Source organism: Protopterus annectens, chromosome 7.part1 (assembly GCF_019279795.1).
Source record: "Protopterus annectens isolate FY-2018-M chromosome 7.part1, PAN1.0, whole genome shotgun sequence".
NCBI lineage: Eukaryota > Metazoa > Chordata > Ceratodontiformes > Protopteridae > Protopterus > Protopterus annectens.
In genome coordinates, this window is record NC_056740.1 from 451,854,760 (window position 1) to 451,873,662 (window position 18,903).

Here is an 18,903-nt window from a genome sequence, read left to right on the forward strand (position 1 = left end):
AAGGTATATGTGTTTATATATGGACAACCCATAGACTGGCCAAGCACAAGACACAATTGTTGAAAAAAAAAAAAAAAAGGTAATGTATGTAAGATTTAGTGTAGTGTTAGATGTAGGGTACGTATGTGTATTATTTATTTTGAACAGTAAAAAACAAAGCAGGAGGTAGCACCATGGCTATGTAGAATAACAGCTTTATTAGTAAAAGAGGTGAGCACTTTCATGGCACCAGCCACTTCATCAGATTGTCTGATGAAGTGGCTGGTGCCACGAAAGCGCTCACCTCTTTTACTAATAAAGCTGTTATTCTACATAGCCATGGCTGCTACCTCCTGCTTTGTTTTACTGTTCATTTTATTGTTGTTGGAGGTAACTCTTGCCAGCACCATTTGGTTTTTACTGCGTATTATTTATTTTGTTTGGGTGCATAGATAGTTGTGTATGTGGGGTTTAGTGTAGTGTTGGAAGTAGGGTTTTGTTAAATGTATGTATGTGGATTATTTATTTTGTTTGGGTGTATGTCTGTAGGGAAGGGTGCGGTAGTTACCGACCTTAGGGTTAGGGAGGGGTTAAGGATAGTGTATAGTGAGTTGTGTATATGGGGTTTAGTGTAGGGTTAAAGTAGGGTTTTGGTGCTTTACTTTAGATTAGAAGTAGGGTTTGGTTAGTGTATGTATGTATGTGGTTTATTTATTTTGTTTGTGTAGGTACTATGTAGTTCGATATTTTATTTTTCGCAGTTTAGTGCATTCGGAATTTTCATGGTTCGCGGTATAGGGATCAATGATTAGGTATTCACATAAAGGGTTTTTCGATCTCATAAAATAGACCCAGTAGAATAAGTAGCTAGTCTACATATACAAAAAGTCTATATATATATATATATATATATATATATATATATATATATATATATATATATGTATATATACAGAAAAGCAGCTAAAACAACACTAAAACAATTCAGATGCAGTGCAACCTAGACCACTTGAGTTGTAGCAATATTAAGGCAAATACAGTTTTAGTAAATGCACTAAAATATACTCTGTATTTCCAAATGTACCCACACATGAACTGGTTCAGCAATACCCATATTTATGAGGATATGATAAACTGAAGCATTTAGGAGTAGGGTTAAAAAGGATTCTGTTATAGCAGCTAAGGATATGTAGGAAGAAACTAAACCTAAGATAATACAAAAACTGAGAAACTGGAAGTTCTGTTGTATGGATATCGATAGCAAAATACAGGCAGTGAAAATGTTTTTATTCCCTTTAGCTTTATACACAGGCCAGACATAGTTGTGGATAGCAATTAATAAAGAGCTGAAGAATTTTATCTGTGAAGGGAAGAAGGCAAGAACCAAGTGGGATAAGCTGATCCTTCCACTAGAAGAAGGTGGTTTGGGATTACCTTGCTTGAAGGGGTATTTCAAAGGTACACAATTAAGGCTCCTGTGCATAGCACAAGCAGAAAGCTATAACACAGTGGAAAGGGATGATGATAAAACAAGTTGGAAGCTCAAGAAATAAGGAGAGACTGGGATTTTGGATGCAGATCCTTAAGGAGAATAGCAGTAACCATACAGGATATTGTATTCATAAAGTAGCAGGAAGTATTCCAAGAGCTAAGCAACATGGGATTGGAGAAAGTAGATTCTGCCAATATGGATGACTGCAATTAGGGGTACAGCGAATAGCCAAGAAGGATCTGGAATTTGCTGGAGAACACTGGCAAAGGAACCAAGTTACTGGGAGCAAATAATTACAGATGAAAAGGTAAAAGAATGTGAAATAAGTCAAGAATTAATTTGGAATGCAGGCTAGAGATTGCATTCCCTATCAATGACTGATATCAGAATATAGGCAGAGAAAAAAAGAATTGGGGGATCCTAAATGAAATACAGAACTGGTAGAGCTTTTAGTAGACTCTAGAACAGAAGTTGCTGTTAAAAAAGGGATAACTAGTAGGGTGTGTAAAATATTGCTTAACTATAGGAATCAATCAGAGGAGCTTAGAAAGGATTGAGAAGAGAGACTGGATAAGCAATTTTACAAAGAAACAATGAGGGGATACATGTATGGCTCCCAATATGCAACAATGCCTAGAAAATTTAGGATCTTTGCTTGGAAGTGTCTGTATAGATATTTGGGTCTATATTAGAACACCGAAATATTACTACTTCGAATGTTCTAATATCGAACCAATCACCCGAAACACGACAACATCAAACACTCAAAACAGCAAATTTTTTCCCAGGGAAAAAAATTTGCTGTTCCAACAAATATACACACAACACAAGCACACCAAAATACATAATCCACACACATACACTTCACAAAACCCTACACTAAACCATACATACACTACTAGCTATCCACTTACCTTAACGCAACCCTAACCCTAAGGTCGATGACTACTGCACACCCAACTCACCCACGTCCTAACCCTAACTCACCTAACCCGTGCCCTAACCCTAACATCCACACATTCGCACACTTACCTCAACCCAACCCGTAACTTCCCACCACAATCCTGATACTCGTGAAGCCACAGAAACGGCCCACCGAATTCTTTCTCTGGGAAAGAATTCAGTGTGCTGTGGCTTTGCGATTACCAGTGTTCGAACTTTACAGTTCAAACATCTGGTATTCGATATTCAGATGTTTCAAAGGACTGATATAGACCCTAGATATTTTATACCTAAAGCAGACTCCAAAGATTTGTTTTCTTCAGGTAGATTGAAAATGGAGGTTTGATGGGAAAGAAATAGGTAATTGGAAGCATATTTTGGGATTGTAATGAGTTGTCAGACTTAAAAAAAAAATCCCTGCAGACTATTCTGTCAGAATTAATGGGTGTGTAAATTGGTGTAACTAAAGAAATGGGATACTCCAAAAAGAATGCCACTTCAACACCTCTGGTAGTTATATAAAAGTACAATCCAGTGCAAATAAAAAATGAAGTTTGCTATCTAACAAAGATTCACAATCCATACAGTTGTATATTGTGAGTCTTTGTTAGACAATCTTCTTGTTTTTAAGTTCAGTCACGGCCTCCCAGCCAGCACTGTGCCCAAGGCAACTGCTTAGGTGACATTGGAAGGGCCTACAAATGCCTAACAAAAGAATATTCTGAGAATGTATGTAACAAAAGCAAATATTCTCTCAGAGGATTTATACTCCACTCCCTCAATAATGCCTTCTTAACACTTCTGTTTGGAGAACAGTATCCATTATGCATAAGTAAGTGTAACATCTCCTGATAATATGTTAGGGGCTTTTGGCACCTTGGGAAATATTCTGCAATGGAAAATTGCATTGACCAACTTGGAAAATCAAACATTTTCTTTCATGTCTTAAAGGAAGTTCTTGTCCATTACTCATCTGACCACCCACAGCATCAGCCGCCAATGCCTTGCACTCATTACTGAACTGTTTGGCTAGTGTGGTATCACCATACCCCTGGCAATATCTCCTAGGGACCCCCTGCCAATTTATATCTTACTTGCAAACCTAGATTTCAATAGCATGAAGTGCAGATGATGGTATTTCCAATAATTAGCCTGGGACAGGGTATAATTCCCCTTCCAGCTTCTAAAATGAGGTCAATGTTGTTTCCCCTCCACCCCGGGCTGGTCAGAAATGGTCCATGTGGATCAGTGCTCTACCTTAGTTAAAAAATACAAATTAGTAAAGAAATAAAAGTTAGCTTTCAAGTCTATGCACAACACTGCTTCATTCAAACCGAGTTACAGCTGATGACCTATGTAATGTAGATATCTCACACATCAGCATTTAGCTAGGATTCACAGAAAGCTCCTTTGATTGAATGGAAGAACTCTGTAAGTCAGTCCAATCCTGCAGAAAGGAATCAATAAGCTGCATCGCATGTCAGTGTAAGTGAGATGGGACTGCAGCTTTGCAGGCGCTAAGTTAACCACTGAATCCCTCTGTCCTAAAAATGTTCCAGTGTAGCTAGGAATCTGTATCAGTTCAGTATGATCTTGGTCTAGACTCTTATCCTTTCCGGACACCTCTATTTTTGCTAAATGTTTCAGTGTGGCACAACACTTTATAATGTTCTGGTAATGTCTGATGTATTTTGTCTTGGCAGCATCACACACAGTATTCTACATTTGTGCTTGCATACAACTGTTGTCTTTGGAAATGTGTAAGTATTGTGCACCTTGTTTTAGAGTTGTATTTATGTTGTGTGTGCTTAGCCATCCGTATATCTAATAAGATGGCCAATCCATAATCATACTGGTGCACCATGCTGACTGTAGAGGTATATCTCAGCTAAAGAAACCATAATGATCCTTAGCTTCGCAGGACCTCTGAGACCCTGCAGTATTCAACGTGGTCTTATTTGCTACTTCTCACGTCACTGCTGTTGATCGCCATGGTAAGTATACAACGTGGTCTTATTTGCTATGTCTCACGTCACTGCTGTTGATCGCCATGGTAGTTGGGATGATGCTGACATCTGTCTATGGCTGCATCCAAAATATTCTACAGGCACAGTAAAGTTAGCAGCAAAAGTTCAGATACTGCTGTGAATGACCACCTATCCCCAGGACAATAAATCTTTAGTCAGGTTCCACATACACAAGTATCCTTTGGCTGAGAGCTGGTATTTCACATTGTTTTTTTTTTTTTTGTTACGTGAGATGCCGGAGTCGGTATCGTTACCAATGAGCCACAATGTTGCTCCTCAGGGAGGGGAAGGCATAAAATCTAATACCCTAACAGTGTTCAGCAGTTTTAACCATAGCAGTATGAACTTTTAATGGTTATTAAAAATTGTAGTGGTCCTGCGCTCTTATCTCCTACTCTGCTTCCTATTAGAAATATTCTCATTTGCACTCCATTCAGTTGGGGGGAACATGTCAGGTTACCAAACATAGATGTTCTTCATCTCACATTGCTGCAGTCCTTACTTATGGGTAGTCCGCTGTCCTCGGTCGCTGACGCCGGTCATGGCGCACAGCCTGACATCAGAGCGCCAGGGTATAAATGCGCATGACCGACGCCATATCCTCAGTCTTTTGCCGCATGGTCCGATGCAGAAGAAATTTTTCATTTTCGGAGTTTCAGACATACCAGAGCATTTTTGTTTTTCTTGCCTCAGTTATTTACCGGATGTCAGAAAAAGTGAATAATTGTATTTCTTGTGGGAAGCAGATACCGTGATAGGATTACCACCGCTTTGTATCCCTTGCTTGGGACCGAGCACGTTGGGTGTCGGTTTTGTGCTAGGTTTAATAAGCGCACTATTAAGAGAAGGCTAGATTGCACTAGGTTAGTCTTTGGCAAACGGTGTAATTATAATATGCCGTCGGATCCTCCGACGCCAAGACAAATCTGTAAAGCCTAGACAGGATGATTCACCATTTCGGACGCCGGTCCTTTAGAGACTGCAGTGGAACAGGTGGATCCGGCTGAAGTTTCTGTTGAGTCTCAGGGGGAAACCTTGATTTTACAGGATGTGGCCTCACAGGAGTCAGGTCAGGCTGAAGGGGCCTCTCAGGTTACTATTCTCCCTTCTTTGCCTAAGGGGGTTAGGCCTTCTGCTACTGTTTCGAGGGCTCCTTCTAAGGGCAGGTCTGTTTTGCCTTCTTCTGGATTTAGTTCTGGTTCTTCAGGGTCTGTACCTAAGAAGCATATACTTAAAATGGCAGAAGATTTGATTACTTTAATTAGAGGTTCCATGCCCCCTCCTGATAAGAGGCCCAGGGTAGAGCCAGAGTTGGACATTTTGGAGCAGGCCTCAGATGATTCTGAGTCTTCTGCTGAAGATATTCAAGATTTTCCTCCTTATTCGGATTCCGATGCAGAGGATTCTAGTCCTTCTGCTTCCCCTCCAGAGGATTTTTCATTTTCAGAAACCTTACACTCTATGAGGGAACATTTTAAGTGGGAAGGACAGGATTACTCAGATTCCAGAAAGAGGCTTAGAGAGTTCTTGTTTTTACCACAGCACAGACCCTTGGCTATTCCTCCTGTTTTGGATGTTGTTCAGGATGTTTTTTCGGAGGCTTCATTTAATCCAGATTCTATGCCTCCTGCACCAGTTAAACCGGACAGGTATTATAGGGTACCTGAGGCTCATAAATACCTATATAAGAGTCCTAGGGCGGACCCAGAAACTATTAGTCAGGGGCCTAAGGGTGTTAGGGCTTCTGTTGTAAAGAATCCCGTTCCTCTAGATAAGGAAGCTAGAGCTTTGGACAGATGGGGTAAGAAGGTGTACACCTCTTCTACTTTAGCAATGAGGGCTTTAAATTGCCAGTTTCATATGTTGAAATATCAGAATTTCCTCCTTTCTCAGCTAAAATCTAAAGTGGATGCTTTGGCAGAGGGCATAGAGTGTAAAGAATTGCAAGATTTGGTGCATGTTTCTGAACAGGTGGGGAAACATTCTTTGCAGTGTGGCTTTGATGCTTTGCAGGCTTCTTCTAGAGTGGCTGCCACTGGTTCAGTTCTTCGTAGGCATGCCTGGCTTAAGGATCAGAATTTATCTGAGCATGTTAAGTCTAGAATTCTGGATGCCCTCCTGTGGAGTCTGTTTTGAAGAAAATGGAGGACAAGGCTAAGTCTATGCAGACTGTTAAAGTTTTTTGCAGGTTCAACCTCCTAAGTTTAGTAGAAATTGGCCTGCTAAGGGGTAGACGACCCTTCTTCTGATTGCCAGTCTAGGGGTAGATCTAGGCATGGTAGGGGCAGAGCTCAGAGTACCTTTAGGCCTAGAACATGGAGTTCGCCTCCTCAATCTGCTGGTGAAACAGGCCCAATGACCTGCATTTTCAGCTGCCAGATTCTTCTTGCCTGGCAGCTCCTTTGGGAGGAAAGCTAGCTCTCTTCAAGCAAAATTGGTTTTAATCACCCAAGACAAATGGGTGTTGGACATTATAGACAAGGTTACAAGTTTTATTTCCATACATTGCCTCCTTTCAAGGGTATGCAGACATTCCTCCTCCAAAGGATGGAGGCTCACAAACACATTTCATTACTTCTTCACATGGGAGCCATACAGCCAGTACCTCCTTCAGAAGTGGGTCTAGGGTTTTATTGTTTCTAGTACCAAAGAAAGGGAACACGTGGAGACCGATTTTGGATTTATCTCTCCTCAACACTTATTTGGACATTCCAAAGTTCAAAATGTTGACATTACAACAGCTTTTGCCTCTGCTGGGAAAAGATCACTGGATGGTAACTCTGGATCTAAAAGAGGCTTATCTTCATGTTCCTATCAGGCCCAGTTGCAGGAAGTACTCATGCTTGAGCTGGAAATTTACATTATCAGTTCTCTGCATTGCCCTTTGGCTTATCTACTAGAGTGTTCACAAAGGTTCTGGCTCCAGTGATAGCCTTTTCAGGATGGAAGGAATACAAATTTATCCTTATTTGGACGATTGCCTGATTATTGCACAAGACAAGGACGAGCTTCTTCAGCATCTACAGTATGTGATGGTAGTGTTAAGATGCCTAGGGTATTCTGTGAACGAAACAAAGTCCAGTCTAGTACCCTCTCAGGACATGTGCTTTCTGGGTGTGAGACTGAATACAGCTTCCCAGATGGCCTTTTTGACCCCGGACAAACAGAAAAGTCTTTCACTTTATTTCCATCAAATGTCTCTACAGTCCAGGCTGACTGCAAGGACAGTTCTTCAAACCTTGGGGTTCATGGCATCTTGTATTCTGGTGCTTCCCAATGCCAAATTGCATATGAGGAAGCTTCAATGGTATCTCAAAAATCTATGGACACAACACTGCCAGGATCTAGACACTGTCATTCAGATAATACCTTGCATTCAGAAGGAAATTTTGTGGTGGGCTCAGGAATGTCACCTAAACAAGGGACTCTCTGTGACCCGTCCAGAGGCGAGTCAGATTCTAACGACGGATGCCTCGGACAAGGCTTGGGGAGCACACCTCAATGGAAAATGGGTGCAAGACACGTGGCCTGCCAGACTTCAACATTTGCATATCAACTTGAAGGAGATGTTAGCAGTACAATTTGCATTGATGGCTTTCAAGGATTTACTTCACCCAGGGCAGGTGTTGATTCTAACAGACAACACAACTGTCATGTGGTACATCAACAAGCAAGGGGCAACTCATTCGTACCGTCTTTGCAGACAAGCGATGATTTTGTGGGAGACAGCTCTCAGTTACAACCTCAATCTTCAGGCAAGATTTCTACCAGGAGCACAGAACTCCTTAGCAGATGTATTGAGCAGACAAATAGTGGATCCTCACGAGTGGAAATTGGATCCTCAGGTATTTCAAAAGTTGACAGTGTCATGGGGAACTCCAGACATAGATCTGTTCGCTTCTCCACTAAATTACCAGTTGCCAAAGTTTTGCACAAAAAGGTTTCATCCCACAGCTTGAAGGTGGACGCCTGTCATTCAGTTGGAACAATCTTCATGTATATGCCTTTCCACCTCTACCTCTTCTGCCCAAGGTTCTCTTGAAGGCCAGACAAGACAAGCCATCCATGATCCTGATAGCACCGGATTGGCCTCGACAACACTGGTACCCACTACTGAGGAGTTTGGTACGAGAGCCTCCATGGCCTCTGCCTTTGATTCCGCACCTTTTGTCTCAGGAGGGCAATCACTTTCTCAATGTCAGAATTCAGTCTCTGCATCTAACAGCCTGGCATATTCTGTTTTAGATTCTGGAGGTTCTCAGCTTCCACAACAAGTTTTGAATGTTATTTTGGAGGCCAGGAGGCCTAGTACAAGGAAAGTTTATGCTGATAAATGTTGGAGATTTTTTATTTGGAGCAAAGGGAAGGACTTTGATGTTTCCAAGCCTAATTTGAGTGCTTCCTTACAATATCTTACTGAGTTATTAGACAAAGGTTTGTCCTTCTCCTCCATAAAGGTTCATGCTGCAGCCATTTCGGCTAATTATGACTGTGACCCTCCTTTATTCTCTCATCCTGTGTTTAAGCAGTTTCTCAGAGGGGCAAAGAACATAAGACCCCCACGTACGAGCTCGTACTCCTGCTTGGGATCTCAATTTTGTGTTGGAAAAGCTTACTCTACAACCTTTTGGGCCTGCAGCTACTGCCGAGTTAAAGTATTTGTCATGGAAAACTGCTTTTGTTGGCCATTACTTCTGCAAGAAGGGTTTCTGAATTACAGGCCCTTATGGCAGTGGAGCCTTTCTTGATTTTTCATAAGGATATAATCCTTCCTTTATGCCTATAGTGGTTTCTAGTGTGGCCTTAAACCAAACTATTCATTTGCCTACTTTTGTGCAAATCCTCAAAAAAGGGGAGAAGATTTTGCATACTTTGGATATTCACAGGCAGTTGCGTTATTATTTGAGCAGAACCAAGGAGTTCAGACAGTCTCAGCAGTTGTTTGTTTCTTTTGCTTTGGGTTCACAGGGTAGACCTGTTTCAAAACAAACTATTTCTAAATGGATTGGGTTTTGTATTTTTTTGTTATTCCCATCTTGGTAAAGAGATTCGGGGTGCAATCGGACCTCATTCCACTAGAGCTACTGCAACTTCTACTGCTTTCTAAGGGGGGTAGCCAAAGGATATTTTGGAAGCAGCCACTTGGAGTTCAGTTCATACTTTTCTAAACATTACCACCTTCCTCTTTATTCTAAGTCTAGGGCTGGATTTGCCACTGCAATATTACAGGGCATTTTAGCAGCCTAATGCTTTATGATTTTTCCAACCTCCCTTTCCTTGGGATTCTACCCATAAGTAAGGACTGCAGCAATGTGAGATGAAGAAGATCCACATTGCTGCAGTCCAATTCCTCCTCCTTCCCCTCTGTAGCTTAGCATGGTTATATGGTTTGGGTGATGGCTGTAGTTGGGCATATCTTTTGGAAGGTACTCTGTTTTTTTTTGCTGCGGCCTTTTTTTGGGCCTTCTGACATCTGGGGCAAGAAAAGACTGAGGATATTATACCCTGACGCTCTGATGTCAGGGGCCTAATATTTTGGTATTCGGCCATTCGACGAGGACAGCGGACTACCCATAAGTAAGGACTGCAGCAATGTGGATCTTCGAACATCTACATTTATGGTAGGTACAAAACTGTACTTTTCAGTGAATGTGAAAAGTTTGTAAACTGTTCGCCAAAACTACTTTCACTGTTAGTGGAGTTTGCCTCTTTCTCCACTGTTGTGCAACATCAGAATCGGTATATATAAGTCTGGGGTGTCACAGATTCTTCCCCTCATGGAGGCTTGCCCCCTGCAAAAAAGGTTTCCTCTGATGTTTGCTGAAAGCATTTTCAGTGAACAGTTTTCAAATGTTTTCTGTTTATATGAAATTACCTTCTGCGCGCCTACGTGAATCCCAGATGGGATACCATAGAAGAGATCTTGAGAAAACTCTGCTTAAACATGTTGCATTTACAGCTTATGTATATTAATATTGTACATCATATTAACAGTCTTTAATTGTATTATTAAAATTAACAAAATGGCAGACACGTAAGGTTTTGCTAAATTTGCATAACTTCTCATTTTTTTCTACTGCAATTCATTTTTTCTAACAACTTTTTAAACACCTTGAGGAAGTTTTGTTTGCTGACATCATGGAAGTATCATCAATAAAACAAAAGCATTTTTTTTTAAATTTAGGACTATATAAGATGTTACTACTGGGCGCTGTTTGATGGCCATGGCGGTCACATGGCATCTCTGATGGCCTCCGAATACCTTCATAGACTCATAAAAGTCCAGCTGCAAGAGATTATGCCAGCCATATTAAGTGATGTTCCCCCAGTTCATTTGAACAACACAAAGGTATTACCGAATGATCAGTCTTTCGTTAAAGATAAGCACATCTCCATGGAACAAGTGGTGATTGGAGCTTTGGAGCATGCCTTCCAGCAATGTGTGAGTATATTACACTCCTTTTTCTGATGTTTGCATCTCCACTCTCTTGTTTTATTTAATATCATATGACCCAGTATATACCTCACCAATAATTTGTGTAGTCATTTATTCATAACACTCATTAGTCGGTTCTAGAAACATATCTGTCCTTTCTGGAAACATGTACACAAATAAGTAATAAAAATGTAGTTCTAGTGTAAAAGATGAGTTACAGTACAATATTTTCACTATTAAACATGCTTTCTAAAACCTAGACAACTTAGATGATTATAAGAACTGAAAACAGGCTGTAGTAGTACGATTTCTTTTGATATGTAGAAATAACTTACTGCCTGCAGTTTCATTTAAACATAGCTCAGTGAACTTTGCATTGATAACCCTAGGTTTTCTAATACTGACTAAAACCTTATCCAGCACTGTAGTACCTTTTTAGGCAGTGTCAACCTGATAAACCTACCAACAAAGCTACACTGACTCAGAATAATGTAAAGGCGTTACTGCTCAATGCCAGAAGTCTATTCAGGAAACTCCACTCCCTGCAAGCTCTCTTCACCCTGGAAAATATAGACTTCTGCTCAGTTACAGAGACTTGGTTTAAAGCTGCAGAGGGCACCCTGGCAGTGCAAGGCTATAAAGGCTATAATGCCTTCCACACATTTAGAACAGCAACTGCAAAGGTAGGGTCTAAAGGTAGAGACATCTTAATTTACATCAAACATGAGCACACCTGAAGGCTGATTAAACAGTATAAACCAAAAATAATTTCCCGCTCGTACGGCAACTGCACGGCTCCAGTACTCAATTGTAATCAGTGAAAAAAACAGCCAGCAGACAATAGCAAACTGTGATGCTTTATTAGGTTCCTATAAAGCACATAGAAACAGACCGGTTTCGGCTCCAATACACTTTAGCCTTCTTCAGTGTTTAAGGTAATACTAAAAATTAGTGCCTTAAATACCATACACATAAATGAATGTTAAACAACCATTGGTTCCTTACAAATGTTCATTCAATCCAGGTGAGAATAATGCACCGAATTTAATTATCCATTTCCTTTCGTTTTAGTCCAAAAGGCTATGCCATCCGGCTTTATTAGCCTTGTTTCCCATGATTTTATCAATAACTGTAAATCTAAATGCACCATTGGGATGTTTAGTAGTATGCTTATATAATGCATTACTACGTTTTTTGTTTCTAATCCCACTTAGATGTTAATAAACACCCAAGTGCTGCATTTAGATTTACAGTTATTGATAAAATCATGGGAAACAAGGCTAATAAAGCCGGATGGCATAGCCTTTTGGACTAAAACAAAGGAAATGGATAATTAAATTAGGTGCATTATTTTCACCTGGATTGAATGAACATTTGTAAGGAACCAATGGTTGTTTAACATTCATTTATGTGTATGGTATTTAATGCATTAATTTTTAGTATTACCTTAAACACTGAAGAAGGCTAAAGTGTATTGGAGCCGAAACCGGTCTGTTTCTATGTGCTTTATAGGAACCTAATAAAGCATCACAGTTTGCCATTGTCTGCTGGCTGTTTTTTGACTGATTATGATTAAACAGTATGACACAGTTGAGTTTCTCCACATCCAACTTACTATAAGTAAAGTCCCATACCATTTCCTTGCAAGCTGTAAGTCCCCAGCTATTATCCAGAAAGTGCAGAAAATGTACCTGAATGAACAGGAGACACTCCCCATTCAACCCAACACAATTTTCAATGGGCAACTTTAACTACCCCAGTATTAAATGTGAATCATATGCAACTTCAAACATGCAGGCCCAGAGATTTCTGGACTTTATTAACACAACACCCTGGAACAGCTAGTCTGCACACCCACCAGAAGCACAAGTATCCTTGACCTGGTTCTCAAAAATATGGAGGAGCAATGCACTCCCCTAGTGTAAAGTCCTCATTGGTTAGGTTAGACCCCAAAGCTGTCTCCTTTGAAATAAATATTAAGTCTGGGGGCTCACCCTGGAAAGTTTAAAAAATATTCCAAGGCTAACTACCGCCTATTAAGTGACAGTCTAGCAAAATTCCAAGCCCCACCAAACCCTCAAAATACAGCTGCCCATGTGGAATTGTTCATCATTTATATCCAGGTTTCTCACATCTATTTTTTGAACTGTTGGTAATGGGTGATCCCTGTGATGTAGACTTCATCATTTTCTATAATGCTTTGTAGCTCATGTTTCCAATGTTTTTCAGCTACTTCAGTATTATAATGTTTGCACAATCCCCAGTGCAACAGTCTTGCCACATTTTTATGCCTTTCTGTATACAGTCATTCTGCCATTAGTATGTCACAACCAGCAACAAGGTACGCAATGGCTTCCAATTCTGTTTTACAAAACCTACATTTGTCTGTTTCTCCCACATGTTCAATGGACTTTGTAAACCAATGTGTACATAGTCCACTATCTTGGGATGCCAATATTGCCTCCTGAATAACACAAAACATGACCTGTCAAACCTGAAAAAATCTCTGTTTAACCATAGCCTCCAGACAGGATTCATGCCAAATGAATGGTGGACTGCAATGGTTATTCCTTTACACAAAGATGGACCTCCCATGGACCAAGGGAACTACAGGTCCATAGGTCTGACTAGTCCCATATGAAGGCCATGGAAAGAATTATCATAAATCTGATGAACAAAGACAAAGGAAACCTACAGACACTGGAGCCTTCCCAATTCAGTTTTGTTAAAGGAAGGTCATGCCTATTTAACCTAGTAGACTTCTTTGAGAAGGTACTAAAGCTATATGGACAAGGTCAAAACAGTGTACACTGCCTACCTCAACCTGGTCAAGGTGTTTGACACAATATCTCACTCTGACATTGTAGACATACTTACAAAATTACACATGTTATATGTTACCCTATGGATAGCCAGCTGGCTAACTGATAGGACACAAGACGTTAGTATAGAGGAATCCACCTTCACAAAGAGACCATTCATTAGCAGAGTCCCACAGGGATCAGTGCTGGGGCCTCTCCTGTTTGGCATTTACTTCTCTGAAGTCAATGCAAACATCAGGGGCCTCTGGCTGACCAAGTCTGCAGATAACAGCAAACTAGGTGTGGTCATTCAATTCCCTAATAACACGGATACCCTTCAAAAGGGCCTGATACAGACAAACACATGGTGCCAGAGCCATGGACTAAAACTCAATGCTAAAAAATGCATAATAGTGCCCTTTGGAAAGATGGTCACCTCTGGAAATTTCCACATTGATAGTGAACCCCCATAAGTAGACCTGGTGATCAGGGATCTGGGAACATGTTAGCTGTAACCTGACCTTTGACCACCATATGTCTATTGTGGTGAGGAAAATCATTTCACGTTGCATGACTTATAAGTAAAGGCATATGGCATCCATGTCCAAGGAGATTATTGTTCCATTGTACTCAGCTCTCATCAGACCAGTCATCACGTACAATGCACCTTTCACCATATACCTGCCCAGGCACTTGCAACTGCTTGAGAGACCATAGAGATTCCACACAAAAAGAAGCCAGGGAGTAACGACAAGTCATATCCGGCCATTTCAAAGTCCTGTCCCTGTACTGAGTCTCCTACAGACTGCTGCATGGCAGTCTGAGCCTAACCTACAAGGCATCCTATAATCCCACACTGATGGATTTGTTTTACATCCACAAAACAAACAGCATCGGAAATACCCACTCTAAGAGCCTAAACCTCATCTATGACATAAATATGATACGTTGGAGGGACAAGTATGTGTCTCAAAGATGAGCCCTTCTCTGAAAATCAAACTGTGTTCAAACATAGCTTGAACCAATGGATTGCAAATCACAAATTTACCCCCTGTTTTGGCACATATATCTCTAGTGGACAGAAGCAGGCTGTGAAATTTTGATGTGAACAAGCCTGTACCATAACCATAAAATTCCTTGGGGTATTGACACATCAGCAATATTCTGGTAAATTTGAGATAAGCTTGCATGGGCTTAAAATGGTTATTGGGGTGATATCCTAGTAACCTTCTATGAATCTATGACCAGGGCCAAGCCCGAAATTGGTCAGTATTGATCAGTGCACTATGCCAGTAAATAAATAAATAAATAAATAAATAAATAAACCTATAATAAGTAACAATGAATTATCTTTTACACACAAACAATGTTTCTGTAATGACAGCATTGAACTACATAACAAAACTGAATAAATCAAAAGTCACAAACTCAGTCTTGTCACTGCATTTCTAGTGTATGTTTGCAACTGCTGAATCCACTGTCTCACTGAACTGAAGAGAATATACTGCTGTCAGGTGGAAAAGAAGGAAAGAAACTCATATAGCAGCTCTGGAACATTTTCAAAGAACAATTCCCATCGGTATCAGGGGCCCTAACAATAATGTAAGCTGCATCAGTAGCCCTGTCTTATGCTGACTTAAAAAAATCTAGCTGGTAGCTCACTCTTGACATGAGAACATTCCCTCCTATTGTTGCCACTTGATGTTCTTTCTCTGACCAGCATGTTAAACTGCACTGTGCATGTGCAGAAATCTGCACATGTGCAACACATCTGCCACCACATTGTGCACGGCATTCATGCCATTCACTATCATTGTCAATATTTATGTTTTCTCCATTCAAGAGGAAGCCTATTATTGTCACAAATGCAGATGTCAATGCTGCCAGAAATCCTGTTTAGCATTGGTTTCTATTGCTCATGCAAAAAGAAAAAAATGCAGATATGTTTTTCTTTTCTCTTTTTTCATCTTTGTAGATACTGCTTTTTTCACCTTCCATGTTTTCCATCCCCACACTGGCATGCATGATGCAGGCAGGGTGAAATAAATTGTTTGGCAATGTCATCTGGACTCTCATTTCAGACCTTCTTCCTCTACTCACCATTAATTACAACTAGCTGAAAGACTGCATTCTGAAAGCAGCTGCAGGCATTTCTGCACAGTACAGCAGCAGATGCAGACAGATGTGTTAAAACAGTGCTATGTGAGCGCCAGTTTAATTTTCTTAAATGTATGTGGCTACTTATAGTCATACTTTGTGCAGTGTCAGAGGTGGAACAGGTAGCACACTCACCTTTTGTGCTGGAAGACCAGGAGGCTGTGGGTTCTATTTCTACTCCAGGTGATTGGATTGCTGATGCTACAGTTCATTATTATGGGGTGCTGCACTCCTGAGTGTGTGAGACTTCTGAAGGGCTGGTTAACTAAGATCCCATCCTCTTGAGTTGGTGGTAGTTTAGGTGGATGTAAAAGATCAGCGGGCACCTATTGAAAGGAGTAGGGGCTCTTTATTTAAAAAATATGTACAATACTATTTACAAATGTACATGTTTACATATTTACAATTTTATGCAGTGTACACATTTCCATTCCTTTCCATTATTGTCATACAATAACAGGCATCTTGCTTTTCGTTATTGTGTTAAACTTCTACCTTCATTATCTTATTTTACCCCATTCCTTTTTCCACAACCACCATCTAATTTGTCTTAATATTATTGCTAGTCTCGATTTACCATTCAACGTGATTTCATTTAGCCTTTCATTCCAAATAGTCCACATAACATAAAATAATCTTTTGTCTATTTTACTAACGTATTCCTTATTTTATGGCTATTAGATTATAATATACATTCATATCCATATTTATTTAATTTACCTACTTTATATTTTCAAATCAGTTTTCTTTACACAATTTTTCCACAAATGTTTGCCACCCTTATAAAATGTAAGAAAACATGTTCTGTTGTTTCTTTTTTACCATAATATATACAAACTCTTTCATTGATTTTTTTATATTGCATATTTCCCTTTATTGGTAATTTATTAATTACTAATCTCCATTAAAAAAATGTCAACATCATACTTGCTTATTACTCCACGTTTTTCGTACTTTTATAGTGTTAACTTTTTCTTTCAGTAGCTCAGCCCAAGGATTAATATCATAATATTGTATCCTGATATTTTTATACCACACTTTCCTCTCATTTTCTATTTCATCAATTTTTATTTTCCTTAAAAGATTTTTTTCTTGATAACATCTCATTACTTCATTTAGACATACTTTTCTTCTTTTGAATTTTTTTAAATATCCAAGCTTATATTTGTATTTTGCTAAGTGTACTGCTAACTTTTCATTTCTATCATTTATCCAAAACAAACTTTATACAAATTCAAAGAAGCAACAAACCAATTAGTTTTATTAATCCTAAACCTCTATCTTCCTTGTCCTTAGATAGGATTCTTCTGTTCACTGGATTCAATCTTGAACCCCATATAAAAGAAAAAAGGATAGTTGTATTATATCTTTTTCATAGATTTTTGCAACATATAAACACTCACTAAATATGCAATATTTCCTTGTATAACTGAGCAAATCAAATACATCTTTTTATTAAATTATAGCTAGCATGTTTTTCAAAAACAACAAATCTCCTTTATTTTGTCTAGTATCCTAGTCCATTGTCCCTCACTTACATTTTTACCTCCAAATCATATTCTAAACACAATGATTTCTTTCATCAAGAAATATTCACCTCCTCTCTTTACTATATCACCCAGTCCTTTACTTTTTTCTTTATTTAAAGTCATATCTATTATATTAAGTCATTGATGTATATAACATACACCGTCTTTTATCCAGACTTTGTTTCTCATAATCATTATAATATCATCTACATAAGTAAATATGACTAGAATTGTTATACCTTCATTAGTAATATAAGTAGCAACTCTGATGTGCAAATTTACATCTGTAATACATTCATAACTAATGCAAATAATGTGCTACTCATAGGACATCCCTGATATATGCCATTCTGTATACCTATTTCTTTGCTTAACCATCCATTCACTAACATTGTTACTTTAATTTTATTATATGCAGAACAATATACATTCTTAATGTTCTTACTTATACTCTTCCATAACTCTCCACAAAAGTTCATGTTGTAGTGTATCAAAACTTTATTTAAATCGTCTATCATGATCTTAGTCTCGTGAGTCTTGTTTATAATATCATCCACACTTTTCCCTTTTACTATGAATAATAATTTCTGATATCCTTTCCATTTAAACTATCTTCCATAATACTTTTCATTTTATTTTGCATTCTTTTCTGAATTATTTTCACAAAAATCTTATAACCTGTATTGTTCAACAGTATAAGTCTCCAATTTTCAATTTATTTTTATCTTCCCTTTTCCATACAAATTTAAGTATACCACTGCATAAATCTTTATACATAAAACCTCCATTTAACCACTTATTCATAAGTTTTAAGAAGCATTTGTTTCATGCCAATCCATAATATTCTTACAAAATTGGTATCCTGTTCCATCTCAGCTTGAAAATGACTGTAAATTAACTTATCTAAGTACCTTATCTAATTCATATAAGGAAATCTCATTTTCCAATTCTGTATTTTCTTGTTCTGTCAATTTTTTAATGTGCCATTCAATTTTTAACTTTATTTCTCTCTTGAAAATTTGCTTTACATAATTTATTACAATATTCATAATTTGTTTCTGAGCTTTTCTTACCTGTCCTCCATCATCTTTAATTTCTCATTACACTAGAATCCTCTTTAGCTATGCTACCTGAATAAGTTAATGCCGCTTCTTTTTAACATGCAAATGTTATCGTTCCTTAAATAATAATCCAATCGTTTCCTCTTGATTCTTTTCATAAAGTCTCTGTCCTGTCACATAACGTTATGTATTGTTCCTTTCCAAACCCTTAAAGCATCTATATACATCATTTTATAATTTATTTTTCTACTTTTCTTACATCCGACTGCCATTCTAAAGTCCATTTTTTACATTTTTCTTTCAAAGCTTGCCACCATTTATACTAGCTTTCTTAACATAGTCTAATGGAAATGTGATATTTCCATAAACACTTACTTATTTTTTTCCATTTCCATCCCATAAATTTTCATTTATTCCTTTCATTTATTTTTCCAATCCAACATATTCATTATTTTCTTGTATTTCTATCCATATAGCTG

The 18,903-nt window shown here is 38.7% G+C and overlaps 1 protein-coding gene across 1 annotated transcript in view; it reads left to right on the plus strand.

Moving 5' to 3' along the window:
- PPM1M (protein phosphatase, Mg2+/Mn2+ dependent 1M) overlaps nt 1-18,903 on the plus strand; it is a 484,662-nt gene that overhangs the window by 15,761 nt on the left and 449,998 nt on the right. The window contains exons 3-4 of the mRNA XM_044078507.1: nt 3,045-3,142; nt 10,625-10,882. Of these exons, the coding sequence (XP_043934442.1) occupies nt 3,045-3,142; nt 10,625-10,882 (356 nt within the window). The remainder of the gene's footprint in view (nt 1-3,044; nt 3,143-10,624; nt 10,883-18,903) is intronic.